The 21,820-nt window shown below is 38.1% G+C and overlaps 1 protein-coding gene across 9 annotated transcripts in view; it reads left to right on the plus strand.

Moving 5' to 3' along the window:
- ARB2A (ARB2 cotranscriptional regulator A) overlaps window positions 1-21,820 on the plus strand; it is a 381,447-nt gene that overhangs the window by 203,130 nt on the left and 156,497 nt on the right. For all 9 annotated transcript variants that reach the window (XM_059694111.1, XM_059694114.1, XM_059694115.1 and 6 more), the window contains one exon: window positions 6,408-6,527. In XM_059694111.1, coding sequence (XP_059550094.1) covers window positions 6,408-6,527 — 120 coding nt within the window. The remainder of the gene's footprint in view (window positions 1-6,407; window positions 6,528-21,820) is intronic.

Here is a 21,820-nt window from a genome sequence, read left to right on the forward strand (position 1 = left end):
AGCAGTCTCAAAGGGCGAAGTGCTTTACAGGAGCTAATTAACCTTAGGAAATAATTACGCAAATATGCAAATGTTGTTTAGATAATTCCATGTGTTATCAGCTCAGGTAGTCCATCATAAATGCAGACCTTGCAATGCCTAGGTAGTAGAATCTGGCATAGTTGATAAGGCTTTGGTTACTGCATCAATTCTATTTGGCATTTAACGATTAATGATGGCAAGAGTACATCAGGAAATTCAACCTGTACTCTAAATACAGCTGAATTCCACAGTTTAAATGTCCTATGCATTCTGCCGCCAGCAAAGGCTAATTAATGGATTTACGTATTTTCTTTTCCTGCACTTTGTGCATTTGCATATTCTAAAATCATCCAGCTTGAAGTTACTCAATACAAAATGAACTCTAATGTGAAATTCATGGAGAACCTGTAGAATAGATTTAGTATGTTTGCATTTCTGTAATTGAGGCATATTAGAAAGTCTTTCATGTTGAAATCTGTTTAGTCTCAAAATACACTGCTGATAATATACACCTGCTGGATTATGGTTTATAAATAAATAATGATTGTGGACACAATGTGGGCTGCGGGTTGGAATGACACAAATTTACCTTGGAACAGCATCACCTCATTTATAAAACTGTGATTTTAGTAATGTAGTATGTCAGAAATATATATTAAAAACCACTCCAGGTATATTAATTCCTGTGCTACAGTTATTGTGCTTAACTGTTGTCAGAGGCAGTAAATATTTGGCATAATGTGTTACATCTTAGAAATATGGGGATCTGGCTCTCTTAAACACTGTGAATAGTAAAAAGCCATCATTTTTTGAAAGCCTTGGGAAATAGTCACATAATGGAAGCCAGGTTTTTTATAACTGAGGTTTATGTTCTTTATCATTTTTAAAAAAATTTTTGAATAAAACTAATTAATTCAAAAAATGGAATTCTCATAGCATCATTAACTTCCCTTTGATGACTCAGGATCACTACTGTTCTTGTCAGTTGCTGGACTTTAACAGCAGTACTGCTCTTACATTGCTCAGTAACAGGTATCTCGGGCTGTTGCGCACTCTGTGTTCTTCTAATTTTTTTTGGCTTTTCTGTTTAGTTATTATCAAACTTTTAGCTCTCAATTCTTACTCATAATTAAACCTATTTGAAGCAGCCCTTTTGATATGCTCCTTGGAAATGTGTGGTGGGTTCAGACCAGGTACTGGAATTTGGTACATGAAGGTGCAGAGATGCTGCTCAGATGCTGATTCTCCCTAAGAAGCCCGTAGGATTTGAGTTTTTGTTTACTTGTTTTATTATAAAAAGGATGCCGTTTGTAGAATTTTGGAAAGTTCAGAAAAATGTAAAGAAGCTAAAATTAGAAAATATTCATAATCCCATAATCCCATAATCCGTAGGCAGCTCAGCTGTTTTTAACATTTTTGACTTCTAGTCTTTTTCAAGCCTTTTCACTTAGTGAATTATAACACATATAAAATTAGACGAACTGCGTGTCTTACTTTGTAAACTCATTGAATACCTATATAATATTTCCTTAGATAAACTATAATTTACTTAAAATTTATTTCTGCATTACTGGAATTTAAGCTTTATCCAGATTTTTGCTTTTATAACTGAGACAATGATGAACATCTTTGAGCATCTATCATTGCTACATTACAGATTACTAGAAGCTTGATTCCTAAATGGAGTTTAACACTTCTTTGTCTTGGTTTTTGAAACTCACTTCATATTTTGTCAATGGTATCATTGCCATTAGACCTGGCATCATTAGTCATTTATTAAATGCCTGTAGAATGCCTTGTATTTATAGTTTGAATTCGAAAGAGTAGCTAACTCCAAATCTGGTTTTAAAACCTTATATTTTAGAAGGAAGGAGAAATGACTTGGCAGATTAAAGAAAAAGCAGGATAGAGAAGAACCAATGAAATAGTACAGGAATAAATTTAACCTATCATAATAATAGGAGAGCTGACAGGTAAACATAAGCTAACAATATTTTGCAGTAGTTTTAAACAGGCATGCAAATAGATGTAAATACTTTCTGTGTATTTCTTGTAAGATGTTGTGTGTCAAAGGTTGGCAGAATCCTTTCCCCATCTGTCAGATGAGAATCTGACCTTCAGTTAACTTTCTACCTCTGTCCCTGGTAACCTGATAAGATAGAGTCTTAAATTGGGTTTCCCAGGTAACAGATTTTGGCGAAGTTGCATGCTGGAAGTTCATTGGGGAGTTTTCTGGTATCCTCACTTGTAAGGGAGTGGGGGGGGGGTGGGGGGGGGGAAGGAATTTCGAAGGAGGATCTGAACTGCCCTGCCATACAGTCGCCACAAAGGCCTCATCCAAATCTATGCTGACCTCTGTATCTGGGATGGCTCTTGAGGCAAGAGATAGGATCCTTATAGATCCACATCATCGCAAACAGTCATTGAATATAAGTTGCCTCAGAAGTGGGACTGTTAATTTAGACAATTTAACTTTCTTTGGGTGAGAACAATTCCTAGTCAGTGCCTCAGTTAAAGCTAATCAGGGCCAATACTCCCACAGCTCAGGAAATGAGTGCCATATAACTTAAAGGAGATCTGGGAAGCATACCACACCATCCACTGTAAGTGAGTGGTTGGTAGGCAACATTGCCTATGGTAGAAAATCACTTTGGATCGGTAAACTGGATTAGAAGTAGATATAGACTATACATACTATAGCTTTGATCTTCCCCGGGGGTAGTAATTCTTGTAATTGGGCATGTTCCAAAGAGGCAGGAACCCGGGAAGCCATGCCTATGGAGTTGTTGCAAGAGGTATTGGCTTCTGTGGGCTGTAAGACTTTTAAGTCTGGTTCCCTCATTGCTGAGCTAGCACCCCCTGGCCAAAGAGCATAACTCCTGGAAGTCCATGTGGGCTGCTACTGGAACTGCTGCGAGGCTCTCACCAATGGTGCTGCCCTAAAGGCAACCTGTCATTTCTACCCTGTATTTTGCAGGGTCAATGGCTGTCAAGTGTGGCCCAAATTATTTACTTGCGCTTATAGATGACCCCATAAGTGGATATTGTAGACATTTTTCAGTTGGTTCTTAACTTTTTAGAAAATTTGCTTTTAAAACCTAAAACTAATAAATAATGTAATGATCTTAGAGTGGTGCTGAAAATATTTAAGTACTTAGGGCACATGAATACTTGAGGTTTCTTTTTGCTTCTGCTGACAGGCCATTATGAAACAGATGTTGTCTCCCCTATAGTATAGAAAAGAATCAGCGATAATACTAATCTCTGAAAACAGTAGTCTTTATATGTGAACAGTGGAAAGAAGTGTTTGTTCTTAGCTCTCCTTTAGTCATAGATGGGTCATTTGGGCCTGTTTGGCAGTTTCCCTCATATGCTGTGAGTCACAAAGTTTTGCTAATTCTTCTGTTGCAATGACTCATTCCATCCCTTTCCATTCACTCTGCTGCCACCCCGAGTAGTATTTATAGTCTTTATCACTTTATATATGTGGAGTATGGAACATTCTGCCTTGAAAGTGCTCTCTGCCTTTAGGTTTTGTCTTATCTGAGCTGCATTATCTGTGAGATCTCAGACTGAATTCCATGATAAGAGTTTTGTCTAGCGTTTACAGACTGTTAATGTGAAAACCAAATTTTCCTGGAGCCTATATAACATCTCAGGAAATAGTGAGAAGAAAGGCTAGAAAGACAGGATTAAAGGGAAAGAGTAGAAGAAATTAGACTACTTAGGAATCTATTGTAAGAGGACACAAACTGAGATGGGAATGGAAAGGATGGGACAGGTAGGTTCTCGAAGAATTGGTGATTGTGAGAAGGAAGCGGGGAGAACCTCACTGAGGTCAGATCATATGGATTTATAATGTGTCCATTGGACTTGGTGTCAGGAGTAGGGAATGTAATACTTCTCAGATACTACTGCCCCTTATATCTTTATGTAACACCTTCACGAAATTGCAAACACATTAAAGAGCAGGGTCATGGCTTGCTTCTTCTTGTCCTTACACACCCACTTCCAGTACAGAGTATCATGGGGACAGAATAATCTAATCTTCTATATGTCTTTATTCTGTCAATTCATAAAAGAAATTTATTACCATCACAGGTTTTTAAGAGTGTTAGTTCTACCAGCCATAGCATGTTTTGTGTTTACATTTCTTTCTCTTTTGGGGTGGTGGTGGTGGTATTGGAAATGGTTTTTTTGCATTTTTTATTTTTTCAATTACAGTTAACTTTCAGTATTATTTTGTATTGGTTTCAGGTGTACGTCATATACTTCACAAATTGTCTCCACCCTCCCCGATATTTCCAGTACCCACCTGTCACCACACATAGTTATCACAATATTATTGACTATATCCCTATACATTTCTTTCATTGTGAGATAAAACTATGAAGACCAGGTGTCTGGGTTTTGTCTGGATTGTCTGAATTTAGACCTGTTCTCCCAATACAATTTGTATTTCTGTATATGACTACAAAGTTGTAAGTAATCATCCTGAAGATAAATATTTTTTTCATTTATTACCCTAAGATTTAATGAACAAGACACAGCTCTTGGTCTCAAGAATTTGCTAATCTAGCAAGCAATTAGCAATAGAAGTCATTCAGTGCAATAATGCGAGCATGCATAGATGTTATTGTGGGACATTATGTATCCTGGGGGATAATTGGGGAGACTTTTGATAAAAAGTGATGCCTCATTTGAGTTCTGAAGATAAGTAGTAGTTATGTAGGTGAAGGAGGTGAGTAAAGTGAGGGCATGGCACAGGTGTCACTTTGGAAACAAAGGAAATAGTCCAGAGACAAGAAAAGTATGGCGCAGATAGGTTACTGCAAGTTGCTTCCTGCAGTTGGAACACAGAGAGTGTTCTCTGTTGTCTCTCATGTTGGGAAATGGGTGTCTTTTGGATCATTGTGTTTTGCAGGGCAATAGTAAGACATAGTTCAAGGCAGAAGCCAGATCATGAGAGGTCTTAATGTCATGTATACTGAGTTCGAACTTGATTCTGAGGGTAATGAAGAAATTTTGAAGGGCTCTAAGCAGGAAGTGAGTAATGTGGCAACATGATCATATTGCATTTTTGAAAAGTTGTCCTCACTACAGAACTAGACAGAGGAGCATTTAAATGGCCAATTCTAGAAGCAGGGAAAGTGGGCTGGAGACCTTTGCCAGCATCAACGTGTGAAGTGATAGGGCTTGAACTAAGCCAGAGGAAATGAGAATGGCAAGAAGTGTATGGGTTAAGAGACAATTGGGGACAGAATCAACAGCATTTTAATGATTGATTATATGTGGAGTTTGAGGAAGAGAGAAATAAAATATGATTCTCAGAATTCAGCTGGAGGTGGGGAGCAAAAACAGTGACATAGGTTCACAGAGGATGTTCTTAGCCTAGTGTTGAATTGGTTGAGTTTGAATTATCTTTGGGACATCCAGAGGAAATGACTTGGTCTGCAGCTATCGAGAGAAATTTAGGGCAGAGATAGATATTAGGGAACAACAGCTTTTAGGTGGCAAGTGAAACAATTCGTATGGACCTTCTTAGGGAATTTATCTTTTGGTGTTAAAGCTTCCAGGAAATATTTGTACAAAACATTTTCATGATGTTTAATTTTTAGCAGTTTGTTTTCTAATCAGTATTATTTAGAGCTTTAGGTTTTGTTTTTTTCCTTTTCACATTATTCAGGTTTTATCACAATATGTGTCCGTTATAGAAATAAACAAAAGAAAATGAAGTTCTTATAAAACTTTTGGAATTAAAGCAGCATGCATACATGCATTAAGGTTTAACAATTTAGGGAAATATGAAAGGCTTTGGGTTTATATGTTTAGATTTCTCCCAGTTCTAGAAAAATAATTGTATGGAAAATTTCTTTTTTAATGTATATTTTAAATGATATAAATAGAAAATATTTGTTGCTGATTTCTGCTTATTTTCAGCTTACAGAGACACTTAAAAATGTATAGTTCAAATAATTTAATATAAATATCTTCAGATACACATATAGAATTATACCTGAATTTTTTAGTGTTACAGTTTTGTCATAAGACCACTATAATTTTCTGCTATGCAATGAATATCCTTAGATATATTTTAATATCTCAGATATACCTAGAATGCACTATTCTCTCAACAATGTGCTTATTTTAATATTTTGTTTCAAAAGATTATAGTAGCAGTTAAGTTTAGCAATATTTTAATAATAGTATAATACTAATTTATTTTCTAATTTGAATTTTTAAAGTAGTCCTTTTGTGTTATTATTTTGAATAAGCCATAACCATCTTATTTCTTATGCTATATAAGCAAGCACATAACTTAATTTTTGATGACTCTGATAGTAATTAGATACAGTATTTCATATATGATATTTGTTTTTTTACAGGAAAATGGTTCTCCTGAAGAACATGCGATCTATGTGTGGGACCATTTCATAGCCCAGTCGGCAGCTGAGAATGTATTTTTTGTTGCTCACAGCTATGGAGGACTTGCTTTTGTTGAACTAGTAAGTGCACGTTTAACTCTAGTTTTAATCCCCAAACTTTCTGTAGGTTTATCGCCTCCATTCCCTTTTTGTTGGCATAATTGCTTTAAATCACTTTATTGTGGATGAAAATACTGTCTTTTGAGTAAATAATTTTATTCTGTTTAAAAATACTATACTTAATTATTTTATTTTGGCAGAGCTTTAAAATACTAATCAGAACGCTTTTTGCCTGTTCCTTATCTAATCATAACTTTTTAATTTATACATTATAGCCCCAGTTTCTATACATTTTATGATATCTATATTTCCTGTGTTATGTGTATATCATTCACACACACACACACACACACACACACACACATATCTGTAAAGTGTTAAAAATTTCAAGAGACCCTTTGAATATTTGGGAATATTTTTATTTTTAAATAATTCTTTATTGTTGAAAGTATTACTTATGTCCCTTTATTTCCCCTATTGACCCCCATCTAGCCCCTTCCCTGCCCCTGCTCTACTCCAGGCCTTCAGCACCTTATTGTCTGTGGTCTGTGTCCATTGGTTGATATTTTGATAACCTTTACCTGATTTATCTCTACAAGTTAGCACTTGGTCAGAATCTACGTAATTAAAACTATCAGAAAGCTTCCATTATTCTGTTGGGTGCAAAAATATTTGCATTTCAAAATAATCTGATTGTTGAGTTAAGATTATATGTACATGATAGAAAAAATGATCAAGATTTCTGAATTTTGTCTGTATTATCTGCAATATTACAAGTACCAATGTGAATGATTAATGAGATATAATCAGTATTAAAAATACACTGCTGAAGAATTTGTGCCTTTATGCCCATAACCCCTTACGTCACAGGAAGGTACCAGTGCTACAATAAAGTGATTAATTTGATTAAAGTCCATTTGATAATTTTAAATCCAGTAGCCTCAAGTGGACATTGAACACAGGCGCAGCATTGGTTGTCTTAATTTTCATTTCTAAGCTTTGCTATGTATTTCTCTTTTCATGGAAATTAGATATATTTCCATGGCTTTTTAACTTCCCCACACCTTATTGCTTACCCAAATGATCTACACTAATAAAAGACAAAGACGCTAATTGACCGTACCTTCACTATGCTCATCAGCCAATCAGAAGAGTATGCAAATTAACCCAATAAAGATGGCCATTAAATTTGCATACTGCAGGCGGATCCCGCTGCGCCACCCTGCACAAGCGGCACGATCCCCAGCCGTCGCCCACCCTAGCTCGGGATCTGGGCCTGCCTTGCGGCCCGGGGCCGGGGGGGGGGGGGGGCAGGCGGCAGCGAGATCCCCAGCTGCCGCCCGTCCCAGTGCGGGATCCAGGCCTGCCGTATATGACCAGGGGAGCGGGCCTAAGCCAGCAGGTGGTTATCTCCCGAGGGGTCCCAGACTGTGAGGGGGCACAGGTTGGGCTGAGAGGACCCCCCACCCCCCGCCAGTGCACAAATTTTTGTGCACCAAGCTTCTAGTTTAGATATAACTGGTGGTGACACCAGAGAATAATTTTGCTGATATAAATTTTCAAATGCTCATGCTCTCTTAAGATCAGGAAATGAATTAAATTGTTTATTTCTTCAGTTGATTTTACTTTTTAGAAATGATTTCAAGTACTTTTACCTCTATTGAATTTATTTTAATATATAATGGAAATATTAAGATAGCTAACAAACTGTTCTGATAACTTTTTAAACTGTGAATGTTTTCTTTTAAATAGTTCTTTTAATCCTACACACACACAGCTTTCATATATGTAGCTTGTGTTTTCTTTGCACACCATTAAATGACTTAAAACATATTTTATTGACAGAGTAATAAATAATGTCTGAAAGCCTGTAAGACTAATCAAATTTAAGATTTCTGTAACACATCAATTCTCTCTCTCTCTCTCTCTCTCTCTCTCTCTCTCTCTTTACTTTAAGACAGTTTATAAAAATCTTCTGTACATCATATTTGGAATTTAAGTAAGTTTTGGACAGTTTTTAAAATAAACTTAAGATGCCAGAGTAACAGATGACTAGCGTGTCACTCGTGTTTTGCCTGTCCTTCTTGTCACACACTGGTGAATATTTCTCTACTTTTGTTCCACTTTAATATAAAGCACACAGATGTTTCAGAACAAGACTTGACTTCTGACCTTGAGGCTATTTAGGGTCAGGGTCCTCAGGGCCTGTGAAATTATCACAAGCTGAGCTAAAGTTTTCCTCCATCACAGGAAGTAACTAGTAAGTAAGAAGTTAAAAAGGAGCTTTGTCAGAGAGACAAGATGGTCTCAGTGGGGTCAGCTTCTGTAGGCTGCTGTCTCAGCAGGAGGTGCATGCATGGGAGGAGGAATATAATATAACCACTGGCACATCACATATCTGTCAGGCAACACCAGGCGTGAGAAGTCCATTTAATGGAATATACCTTGTTTAGGTTTTTAAACATTAATGATGATTATCTCAACTTCATGTATTTGCTACTTTTTGTGAAATAACTTAGATGGGGGTATGTAATGGGGTTAGATGGTGACAACTAAAGAAAAAGTGGTTTCTGGCCTAATGGTATGGATTCCTATAAAAAACATAATATTGTGCACTGATAAGTTTTACATAAATTTTGACAAAAGTCGATTAATATATAAAGCCATTATGTTTCTACTTAATTTCAAAAGGATATTTAAAATTCAACATTGATAAAGATACAACAAAAAGACATTGAAATATTTTTCAGCCCTTTGCTTTTGCTTAAAGCTGAATAATATTACCTATTCTCCCAATATTCTTTGGGGAAAAGTCATGATGTTTAAAATGTTGACAAATATTCACTCTCTCAGGATTTTTTAACTTAAGTGTAATATCTGAAATTATTTTACATAGTTTTAAAATGTTACTATTAACTTTATAAGAAAGTAAATTTTGATCATCTTCAATTATAGTTTAGATCTGTCTTAATAAATGTTATAAACATCAAATATTAAGTCCTTTGGATTTCAATAAAGTTAGACTTTTTAAAAGTGTCATAAAGGTGTACTCCAGTTAAAAAAAAACAAAAACAAAAAAACTCCACACACACACACTCCTTATGGAATAGTCGTAAGTTGTAACTTCATGTTTGAATGTATGAAAATTGTTTTTCTACCATTCTCATGTAAATTTACATTCTTTTTGTTTAGGTCGTGAGTTTTAAGAAAATGTATTTTGAATGTAACTTGTGTAGATAGTAGAGCTTCAATAATATATGCAATTATTTAGAGTGCTTACTGTTTGAAAAGAAGGTACCAGTTAGGACTTATTCTAAAATGTATCCTGCGGCTTACTAAATTTAAATTGTTTATAATTATAGTTTAAAATTAAATGTGTTGCTAATATATATCTGAAAATAAATTACTTCTAAATTTAGAGCACAAAATGTTGCAGATCTTTCATATTTTGCTAATTATTGTTTTTGAAAACTGATAACATAATTTATGATTTTATTGTGCCTTAAAGTATTGAATTTCTCCTGAAGGATACATTATTTACAAGATTTATTTTCAAAACCAATGTTCATTTTATGGTAGTAAATCTTGGAATGTGATCAAGTCCAACCTCATAAAGACAGTGTACAGTTTACTATAATAATGAGAAAAGTGATGCTAAAAATATGCCTTTCACAGCTTTTATTTTTATCAGATGGTAACAGCTCAAGTTTCCAATTCTCTAAACTTTCTGGATTCCAGTAAGAATGGTTGTTGATAAGATAGCTCTGGAAGCAATTCCAACATTCAGTCATTAGAGGCAAAAGGGAAGAGCTACTTATTTTATGAATTGATAATCAATTTTTAAAAGTAACATATCTGCCCAATGTTATCTTTATCTTATTTAAAATAATGTCAGTATAAAAAATAATGCCAATATATAAAGTAACTGTTATTAGACCATCATTATAAGACTTACATTTTTCTGTGTTAGAAATTGTTTGATAGAATTAGTTGTCAAAATCAGAATGCATTTACCAAATTCATTCAGAAAGACATCTACAAATATTGCAACTTACTTTTGCCTATATTACTTGTTTAAGTTTTATCTCATTTGTTGGAAATTAACTGTCATTAAAAAACAATGCAGTTGTAAGCTTTTTCATCATCTCTTTCACCAGCCACTTTGATGAAGTGATTCCATTGCTTCCATTGTTGGACATTTCAGAGTCCTTTGCTCTTGTCTTCCTAGGTGATAGTTTACAAGATCAAGCAGCCTTAAAATTTTCTTTTAATTGGAAATGTGTTAGCTTTCCTACTTAATGACTAGTTTTTAATCTCAGCTCACCTTACCTTCCCTGTTTGCTGCGCTCAATAAATCAATTTGCATTCATATGTCTTTTCGTAGTCAAAGAGAGTGTTGATATTTTTATTAAACAATTGTAGTAAATATATTTTATTAGTTTATTGAATCATCTCAGCTGATATAAAAGTAGTGTTATAATTACTTCTACTTGCTTTTCCATGTTACTAGTGGTATGTACATAACCACCATTAAAAACCTCACTTAGAAATATGTGAGAACTGTTCCTTTTGAAAGTGCATCTCTACCCACTTTTGATTTCAGTTTCTCCATGCTTGTCAGCACTTGATTGGCACCTTACTTGCATGTGAATTAAGGAATGAAGGGAACTCTGTTTTCCTGCTATTGTTCCATGCTGGGCTCACTAGCCTTCAGGCAGCCTAAGCTGACCTTCAGCAGTTGATAGAGGACTAGTTCTTGGACATAACTCTATGAGGACACTCAACCTCAGTCTACTCTGAATTGATCTTTTGAAATTGCTTAGGGCAAGATTTGGATTTAGACTAAAGAGAAAATGGAATGGGACTAAAAGAATTAATTTTTACCTTTAATGACATCACCTAACTATGACCTTAAAGAGGCACTGTTTACATTTTGTCTACAAAGAACAAAATAAATTGGATATTGGTAGGATATCCACTTAGTGTGATCAATGGGAATAGCTAAAAGTTGGGCTGTTGGCAATCAAGAATTAGGGAGAGGGGGGATAAACCAAAGAAAAATCCTATCTAATAAAAGACAAAAAGGGTAATTAACTGTACCTCTGCTATGCTTCCCATTGGCTAATCAGAGAGATATGCAAGTTAACTGCCAACAAAGATGGCGGCCATCAGCCACGCAGCTGAAGCGAACATGAGGCTTGCTTGCTCCAGTGATGGAGGAAGCCAAGGTTCTCGGCCTGCCGCGGTCTGTCTCTGAGCCCGAAAGCAACAAAGTTTCAATTATACAAGCTAAACAAATCCCAGATACCTGCTTTCAGCTGGCTGCGACCTCAGAGCTGGGAGCGCCAGTGATGGCAACAATGTTTTAATTATAGAAGGTAAATAAATCCCAGAATTAAAAAAAGAAAAAGAAAAAAAGGAGAGGCTGGGAGCTTCAGTTGCTGGCCAGCCTGAAAACGGCCCTCAGCCCCTCACCCAGACTGGCCAGGCACCTCAGTAGGGACCCCCCACCCTAAAGGGGCTGTGGCCAGCCTGAAAACAGCCATCAGCCCCTCACCCAGGCTGGCCAGGCACCCCAGCGGGACCCCCACCCTGATCCGGGACACCTTTCAGGGAAAACCAGCTGGCCCTCACCCGTGCACCAGGCCTCTATCCTATATAGTAAAAGGGCAATATGCAAACTGACCCTAACAGCAGAATGACTGGGAATGACTGGTCACTATGACACACACTGACCACCAGGGGGCAGATGGTCAGTGCAGGAGCTGCCCTCTGGTGGTCAGTGTGCTGCTACATGGGGGAGCTCTACTCAGCCACAAGCAAGGCTGACAGCTGCCAGTACAGCGGTGGTGGTGGGACCCTCTCCTGCTTCCTCCGCAGCGCTAAGGATGTCTGACTGCAGCTTAGGCATGCTCCCCGCTGGCAAGTGGACATCCCCCGAGAGCTGCCGGGCTGCCAGAGGGATGTCTGATTGCCATCTTAGGCCCAATCCCCCAGGGAGCAGGCCTAAGCCAGCAGGTGGTCATCCCCCGAGGGGTCCCAGACTGCAAGAGGGCACAGGCTGGGCTGAGGGTCCCCCTGCCCCCGAGTGCACAAATTTTTGTGCACCGGGCCTCTAGTTGAGCCATAATAATATTAATAATAATAGTAATCCAGGCCAAAATGCTTCTTAAAAACCTACTTTAAAATGTAGGTAATTCACTAAAAATAAGTTGCTATTTGGAATATAACTTGAATTTCTGAGGTGGCTGCCTAGGTGATATGAATAGGGATGATTGCAACTTATATGGCATGCTATCTTAATTCTCTAATTTTATATGAAAAGAATTTTGTTTTGCTAACTATTCTGTATGGTCCTTAGAGAGGAATGAGAGGTTATATTATTATTTTCCTCCTCTATTCAATTTTATCCCTGCCTTGCATATAGTGTAGATACCATCTCTTGATTGATTGTTGATAACACTAAATTTAGAACTCAGTTGCAGGAGTCCAAGTAAGAGCCAATGAAGGATTTTACCATCATAGAAGTAATGGGGAGTGGTAAGGAAGAAGCACACATTAGAGATGTTAAGGAGTCAGATTCTCATTGAATGAGAACAAAGGATAGTACCAGGGGTATATTCTTCCTCATACACACCTATAGAAGCATAGCAAAGTGGGTATGAAGAGAATCCAAGCACAACAGATAGTGAACAGTGATTATGCAGATATATAGATATTTGGGGAAAATGTTTGCACACACTGAATATTTAATTATTGTGGTTAATATAATAAACTAGAGGCCCTATGCACGAAAATCGTGCAAGAGTAGGCCTTTCTTCCCCCGGCTGCCGGCACTGGCTTTCCACTGTCACCCAGGACCCGGGCTTCCCTTGCAGCCCTGGCTTCGTCTGGAAGGACGTCCGGTCTAATTAGCGTATTATGCTTTCATTATTATAGACGAGATATCAATTCAGAGTATTAAAAGAAAAAGAGTTACATATACAGATGTGATTTGTTTAGCTCCACAGGCGCTACCTAAGTACTGAGGCTTGATTTTTTTTAAACTTTTATTTAAATAATTTTTAATATGTATTAGGAGGCCCCACTCTTTAGAAGGATAACTCAGTTTGTTAATGTTTATGTCATCTCCTCCATTTTGTTCTATATCTAACCAACCACACCTTTTGTCAGATTTTCTTCTCTGAAATCTGCTTTCTATGGCTTTAAGACCCTCTGAATAATTTATCTCTTTTTTACTGTATTTTTCCAAATAAAAACTTCCAGTTCCAGTTTAATTTTCTTACTGCCATTTTTCCATCTCATTGAACCTCTACCCCTGATCTCAAGCCCAGTGTAGTGTAAAAACAAGAAATTTGGAAGAAAATGACCTGGTTTGAATCCAGTTCTGATACCTACAAATTATGATAAATTAGGTCAGATCCCTTATTGTTATCTTCTTCTGTTAAGTACCCATAGCAGAGTTTGAGGATTAAATTAGAAAATTCTTGGTTACTAGGAATTAAGTTAATGTTAGTTGAATGTGAGTCTAAATGCCAACTGGTTATACTCATTCTCATTTTTGCTAATGCCATTTCTCCTTCCCAAGTGAAAGAATTTCTCTCCGTACTAGATTTTTCATAAAGTATTCCCAACTAACTCCCCCTTTTTCTGTAGTATTTATGTTTCACAATTTAAAACTTTAGTATATACTAACTCACTTTTCTTAAAAGTTATTTTTTATCTCTAAATATTATCTTACCCAAATCACCCAGAAATAACTTGAGGATAAAGAGTCTAATTTTGCTCTTATCCCCCCCCCCCACCTCAAGATTGAGAACAATATATATTATAGCCACACAAACCGTCTTTGATATCTGTTCAATCAATTGACCAATATGCAGAGTAAGCATTAACAATAACTCTTTTACTAGTTGAACATAATTAATTTTTCCTACCCTCCATTTGAATATTGATGAATTCTTTCACATTAGACAGTATTACCCTTTTTGTTCCTGGTGTTAGTCTTATATAGTCAGTTTCCTCTCTGCTGGTGTCCCCAACTGTAAGGCTGACTGAGAAGCTTGCTTCCCTATGACTTTTCAGTTAAAGAAGAAAATTATTAAAGTGAGTTATAACTGCATTTTCATAATGTAATATGGCAATGTGAAGAGTAAGTCTAGGAAATTTCCAATCATGAGTTTCCTATTTATATATACAAAAAGCCAGTGACCAGAATGCCGGAACGACCAGACTGGTCGCTATGATACCCGCTGTGGCCAGTGAACCGGCTGATCGAGGGGTGGGGTGGGCCAGCCAATCTCCCACAGCCTCTCCCCCCAGCCAGCACAATCCCTGATTGGCCTCTTCCACACCATGGAGGGCAGGGCAGCTGGCCAACCGCCCCCTCCCCCCGCCATCCCCAGCTGGCCTGGCCCCTGATCACCACCCCACCCCGATCAGGGGTAGGGCCAGCCAGCCAACTACCTGCAGCCCCTCCCCTCAGCCAGCCCTGCCCCCGATGGGCCCCCACCACCCTGATCAGCCAGTCCCACCCCTGATTGCTCCCCCCTGCCCCAATAGGGGGTGGGGCGGCATCCAACCTCCTGCAGCCTCTCTCCTTGGCCAGCCCCACCACCAATGGGCCCCCCGCACCCCAATCAGGGGCAGGGCCAGCTGGCCAACCACCCACGGCCCCTACCCCCGGCAAGCCCCACCCCGATGGACTCCCACCACCCCAATCGGCCCATGGCCCCTTCCGCCAGCCAGCTCCACCTCCAATCGCCCCCCCTCACTCCAATTAGGGGCAGAGCCAGCCAGCCAACCACCCATGGCCCCTCCTCCAGGCTGCTGGCCCCCAATTGCCCCCCCGACCCCATTCAGGTGTAGCGCCGGTCAGCCTACAGCCCCCTCCCCATGGCTGGCCCCATCCCGGATCAGCCCCCACCACCCAGATCAGCCCTTGGCCTTTCCCACCAGCCAGCTCTGCCGCAGATTCATACACACACACACACACACACACCAGTCGGGGGTGGGGCTGGCCAGCCAACCTCCCATGGCCCCTCCCCCGGCTGCTGATCCCCAATTGCCCCCCCCACCCCAGTTGGTGGCAGGACCTGCCGGCCAATCACTCGTGGCCCTTCCACCCAGTCAGCCCGGCCCTGATCAGGCCTGATCAGGGAGGGCAGGCCGGTCAACCTCCTGCCATCTCCTCCTCCTGACAGGCCCAGCCACAATCTGCCCCAAATGGGGCCAGGCCAGCCAGACCCTACCATTGCATGAATTTGGGCACTGGGCCTCTAGTTACTTTATATTTAATAATTAGCTTACTCTTATTTGCTTTCATTTTTTAACTTTTAAAAACAATTTTTGAGATATAATTTACATATGTTTATGGAGATATAATATAAATTTATTGAGATATAATCACATACCATAAAATTTATCTTTAAAAGTATACATTTCAATGGTTTTTGGTATATTTACAGAATTGTACAACTAACACCACTACATAATTTTAGAATATTTTCATCACCCCAAAAGAAACTCCCTATTAAAATTCTTTGTCCATTTTTTTGTGTTGTCATTTTACTGTGGAGTTGTAAGAATTCTTTATATATTGATATGTCCCTTATCAGATACTTTATTTGCAAGTATCTTCTCCCATTCTGTGAGTTATCATTTCACCTTTTTTATGATGTTCTTTGAAGTACAGAATTTTTTTTTATGAAGCCCAGTTTATATAGTTTTTGTTTTTGTCACTTGAGTTAATTTTTGTACATTATATGAAGTAGGGATTCAACCTAATTCTTTTAAATGTAGATATTTCTTTTTCTCAGCACCATTTGTTGAAAAGACTTCTTTCCTCTTCCATTTAATCTTAGTACCTCTGACTATAAATATAAGGGTTTGCTTCTGTACTCTCAATTCTATTTCATTGATATACATACTTGTCCTGCTGCCAGTACCACACCAGCTTGATTACCATAGCTTTGCAGAAAGTTTTAAAATCAGAAATTGTGGCTCCTCCAACTTTTTCTTCTTATTGAAGACTAGGGGCCCAGTGCACAAATGCATGCACCTTGAAAGTAACTGTGGGCTGCAAGGCTGCGGTGGGCACAGGGGCAGGTCTTGGCCCATCCTCCGCACCCCCTCCTGGCCCCTCCCGCCTCGGCCCCCGGTTCCCTGTCTGCTGGAAGCTCCGCTCCTGCCGCCCCTGCTCCCACACGCTGATGGCGCTGGCCCCACTCGCACACACTAAAGGTGCTGGGGCTGGTGCCAGCAGCAGATGTGAGCAGTGGGGTTGTCGCCAGCAGTGGGTGCAAAAGTCAGCTGTCAGCCCCGATCTTCCTTCAGGAGCAGGGGGCGGTAGAGAAGTCCTGAGGGGTGATTGGGGCCAGTAGCTGCCGCTCACACCCATTGACAGTGCCGAGCAATCTGGGCCGGCGCCGGGCATCTGCAGTGGGTGTGAGCAGTGGCTCCGGCACCAGCAGCAGGTGCAAGCGGGGCCAGCACTGGCAGCAGGTGCGAGCCCCCGGAGGGACCGCAGCGCATGGGAGCAAAGAATTTTCAGTAAACAACAGGGGCTCACCCCGGTGACAGCAGCTCATGCCTGCCATTTTTCACGCACGCCCCATGGTGGTCAGCACACGTCATAGCGACCAGTTGTTCGGTTGTTCCAATTATTCCACTGTTTGGTCTATTTGCATAATAGCCTTTTATTATATAGGATTTTTGGCTGTTCTAGGTAAATTTCCATGTGAATTTTAGGATCAATTTGTCTGTTTCAGGAGCTGCTATTTTGATTGGAATTAAATCTGTATATCAATTTGGGAGATATTGATATCTTAATAATATTGTCCTTTAATTCATGAACATGGCCTTTCTTTCCACTTATTTATACTTCTTTAAAATGTTTTATGGTTATCAGTGTACAAGTTTAAACTTATTTTGCTAAATTTATTCCTAAGTATTTTTTTATTCTATTCTAAATGAAATTGTTCTTTTAATTTTAGTTTCAGATTGTTCATTGCTAGTGTATAGAAATAAGACTGACTTTTGTATATTGGTCTTGTATTCTTCAACCTTACTGAATTCGTTTATTCTAGTAGTTTTTTGGGGAATTCCTTCCTTAGGGCTTTCAAGATTATATAATCTGTGACTAAAGATAATTTTACTTTTTCCTTTCCAATCTGATTGCCTCTTGTTTTTTAACTGTAAGAGAACATTTATTGGGTAAATTACAGAGGTAGAAAAAGTAATTTCTACAAGAAATGGGCTTAAGAAACAAGTTATGGAGGTAAAGGAAGGGCCCTTGGAACCTAGGAGTGAGGAAGCTAAAAGTAATGTGCTTGGGAGGAGGCGAGGGAAGGAGAAGGAAAAGGCGCAGGTGTGCTCTTTGAGGAAGCCCACCCTGATTGCCTCTGTCCAGTGCAGTAATGAATAGAAACAGCTAGAGTGGACATCCTTTTATTCCTGATCTTAAAGGAAAAACATTCATTTTCCACCATTATGTATGATCTCCATTCTTTTTTTAAAAAATATATTTTTATTGATTTCAGAGAGGAGAGTTCAATAGATAGATAGAAACATCAATGGTGAGAGAGAATCATTGATTGGCTGCCTCCTGCATGCCCCCCACTGGGGATCAAGCCTGCAACCTGGGTATGTGCCCTTGACTGGAATCGAACCCCAAACCCCTTTGTCCACAGGCCGACGCTCTATCCACTGAGCTAAACCAGCTGGGGCTGATCTCCATTCTTGATAGATAATTTCCACCATGAACCTAATGTGCTCCTTAATGTTTATATCCCTCAGTCATATCAAGATCAGGTTGTTCAGTGGCTGAAATGGAGGGGAAAAAAATCACTAATCTTTTATAAGAATCTTTTGTAGAGTAAAAGATCCATATTAGTCCATTAGAATTGCCTTTGCAAGAAGCTTTTTAAATATCTCTATAGATGGGTTGCATCCAGGTCTTACTGCCCTGTATCTATGCAGCTGAGAGATTGGACACTCTACCTCTTAATTCAACAAAGACTGCCAGGAAATCACTGGTAAAATTAGCATAATAGCATCTGAAGGAGTACCTAGAGAAATTGACATATTAATTTGTTAGATATAAATCTCTCTATAAGAAATACTTCTTTTTCCATTGGTTTTATAAAAGATCTTAATGAGAGATTTTGTATGTTACGGTAGATATGAGAGTATGATTGACTATTGTAAGCTTTTTTTAAAGAGGGACTGTAGAAAAACACATTTCAAGTAATGACGGGGTTGTTTCTTTCTGTTCTTATAACCTTATGATGATCACTCAATATGAGCATTCCCCCAAATAAGATTCCCAACCACAGTGACACCTCTGATTTGACACCACAATTAAAAAGAGCTCTTTGAGGGGGCGGGGGGGAATTGAAATCAGAACTATTCAACCTATCTTAGAGGTTAGACCTCAATATTTATTAAATAATTTATTCAAATTAACACAAGAGTGCCAGGTAGACTTAGACTCAAAGCATATTTGATTTATGTTAGGGTAAAGTGTGGGAAACAAGGATGGAAGTCATACCTGGGTTGAATCAGGAGGTGTAATCTGGTTGTAGGGGACAGAAAATCAAGGCATTGGGTGATAACTGAGCAAATAGAATGTAGTCATTGGTTCTGAATACTTTTTCCTTGCCAAGCCCACCTTACTGCCTCATGGAGCAGGATGGGGAAACAAGAACAGGATTCAACACTTGGGAAAGGATCAGCAAAGAAGATCTAAGGCTTCAACCATTGGCTGGAGGGTTAGAAATGGAATCCTTTCCTGAGAAAGAAAGGTTATAGCAGTAGGAAAAAAAGAAATAAATAAAATAAAATCTGAAGGACTATGAAATGATGAATCAAGACAGAAGTCTAATTCATGTGGCATAGGTCAGAACGGGATAGAGTCCAATACTGCATTCTAAGGTTGTTTACATTCCCAGGGCTTATCCTTGACACATTCATTACCAGGTTTCTGTGGTAATAAAGAAAATGAGTTGAGAAGAACTCTCTTTTTTCCTGTTCTTGTGACTCTCATATGATCACACTATGGGTCTAAAACTTTCCATGAGACTAGAGAAACAAACAGATACTTTACTAAGCCACTGTGATATTAACTTTTAGAACTGGGGACTTTTAACCCCTACGTGTATATGAATTGTTTTTCCCCTCACATTGTTTGTTACAGGTTTTTAGTACTTTTCCACTGAATGAATTTAGATTATGGTAAAGTCACCTGGACCATATACTAGTAAGTTTGACTTTATGGAAATTATTTTTTGGAGTTAAAATTGAATATTATGCTTTTAAAACAAGAAATGCTTTAGAAAACTATTAAAAATATTCGTTCATATATTCAGTTGAACATCTCACTCTGTACTACTATGGAAACAGATTAAACCCCTGACCTCCAGAAGGTTATAGTCTAATCAGGAAGCACATTTAAATAAAGAGAGTAATGTAATAAGACAGTTGTAAAGTGGGGTGGTGGTCCAGAGGTTGTTATGATAAAGATCCATATAGTAAATTTGTCTGCGGCCAGTATTAGTAAGATTTGTTTCTGTTGATAAACTGATAATATTCTTTTTGTCAGAAAATAAAAACTACCAGGCATTTTTACCTTTGTCTCCTGTAAACCCAGAGCTATGGTTAGTTTTTCATTGTTCCCAGCCTCAACCCTTATTCAGTTTCTTAATTCATAGTTTTGTTTTTATTTTTCTTTGCTTTAAGGTACCTCAGAATCCTTTCCTTAACTGGCAAAGAATGAATAACTAAACCATTATTTTCTCTGGTTCTTACTATGCTGCCTAGCCCGGCTGTACATATAATAAGTATATACACAATAAATACTTTTTGATCCTAGATAACATATAAATTAATTATCAGAAGCAGATCTCAGATGGTGTTGTGTTGGGTCAAAATGAAGAAAGTTGAGCCTGGACATTCATATAAAAGCATATATAGGACAAAGTGAGATGGAAGAATAAATAAAGTGGATCATTTAAGATGGAAAACAGGGACATTTAGAGTCAATATGCCTTGAGTGTGTAGGAGGTGCAGTTTGTAACACTGAAATTTAGGATACTTGGAAGGACCACTAATGGAAATTGATCATTGAATGCAGAAAATCAACTAAGAAAATATTGAAATGTCTAATTAAGGGAAGTAGCCAAAGCTAACCCCAAAGTTTTCTGTGATTTAACTGAATAAGTTAAATCTCAAATCCTCTAGAAATGAGTTTGCCATTATAATTATTTATTAGTGTATTCAGATTTCTTCTTAGTTTTTCATGCCTTGTTTGAATTTTTCTCATAACAAAGTTTATTGAAGACATTAGAATACAATAAAAATTACTATTAACATTTTGTGCCAATTTTATAAGTGAGTCAAATGATTACAAAGTGTTATTTCTAATATATCTAGTTAATGTCTAAATAGCCATAAATCTTGATATCTACCTTATAACATTTTATCTCAAAATTTCTGTATTTAATCAGACATCTGATTGAAAGAGAACTTGATGTTTATTTTCTAAAGGAGAGGCACTGGGTCAAAAGATACAGCATTCAACTTTCCCCACAGTAAAAGTCCCTATCTGGGCTTTTTTTCTAAGGGTGCTTTATAATTCTAAGTGTTGGTTTTCTAACAGTTTCTAATGGCCTGTCTGCTAACAGCAAAGAAACTTTGACTTTTTCTGTAAAGTGTGCCCTGTAAATTGTAATAAAATGAGATCCCTAACCATTGTATTGCCTTTGTTGTATTACTGCTCCATTTTCCTCCGGAAAACATCTAGTCCAATACCATTAATTGTGTAATAATATTTCAACCATTATTACAGACTAAGCCTCATATTTTCATTATGTTTCATATACATTTTAGTACATCTTTCTAAATACTAAGTTCGTAGTAATATATTAGATATCTTTAGCATATTATTAACATTTGGTGACACTTGTGTTTTCTCTGAGATCTACAATATAGTCTCAAGCAAGCTGATCCCTTCATATCTGATTGCTGTGTTAGAGCCCTCTTTCAGTCTCCTAGAGCCCTATTAGTGCTATTATAATAGAATCCATATAATTTGTCAGCCAGTCAGAGGGACTAAGACTTGATTGGGTCAAGAACAATTCTAAGCAATTCATAGCAGGGTCTTTGAAAAAGAACATTTTAAATAAAACAAGTATTTATGCATGTCTTGCAAACGTACTAAAAATTTAATCTGAAATGTCAGCAAAATTCAGCTATGCCAAGAAATTTTAAGAAGTCAGAATTTTATTTGCACACTCTCAAAAGTAATGCTGAGTGTT

This window comes from Myotis daubentonii, chromosome 4 (assembly GCF_963259705.1).
Source record: "Myotis daubentonii chromosome 4, mMyoDau2.1, whole genome shotgun sequence".
NCBI classification, from domain to species: domain Eukaryota; kingdom Metazoa; phylum Chordata; class Mammalia; order Chiroptera; family Vespertilionidae; genus Myotis; species Myotis daubentonii.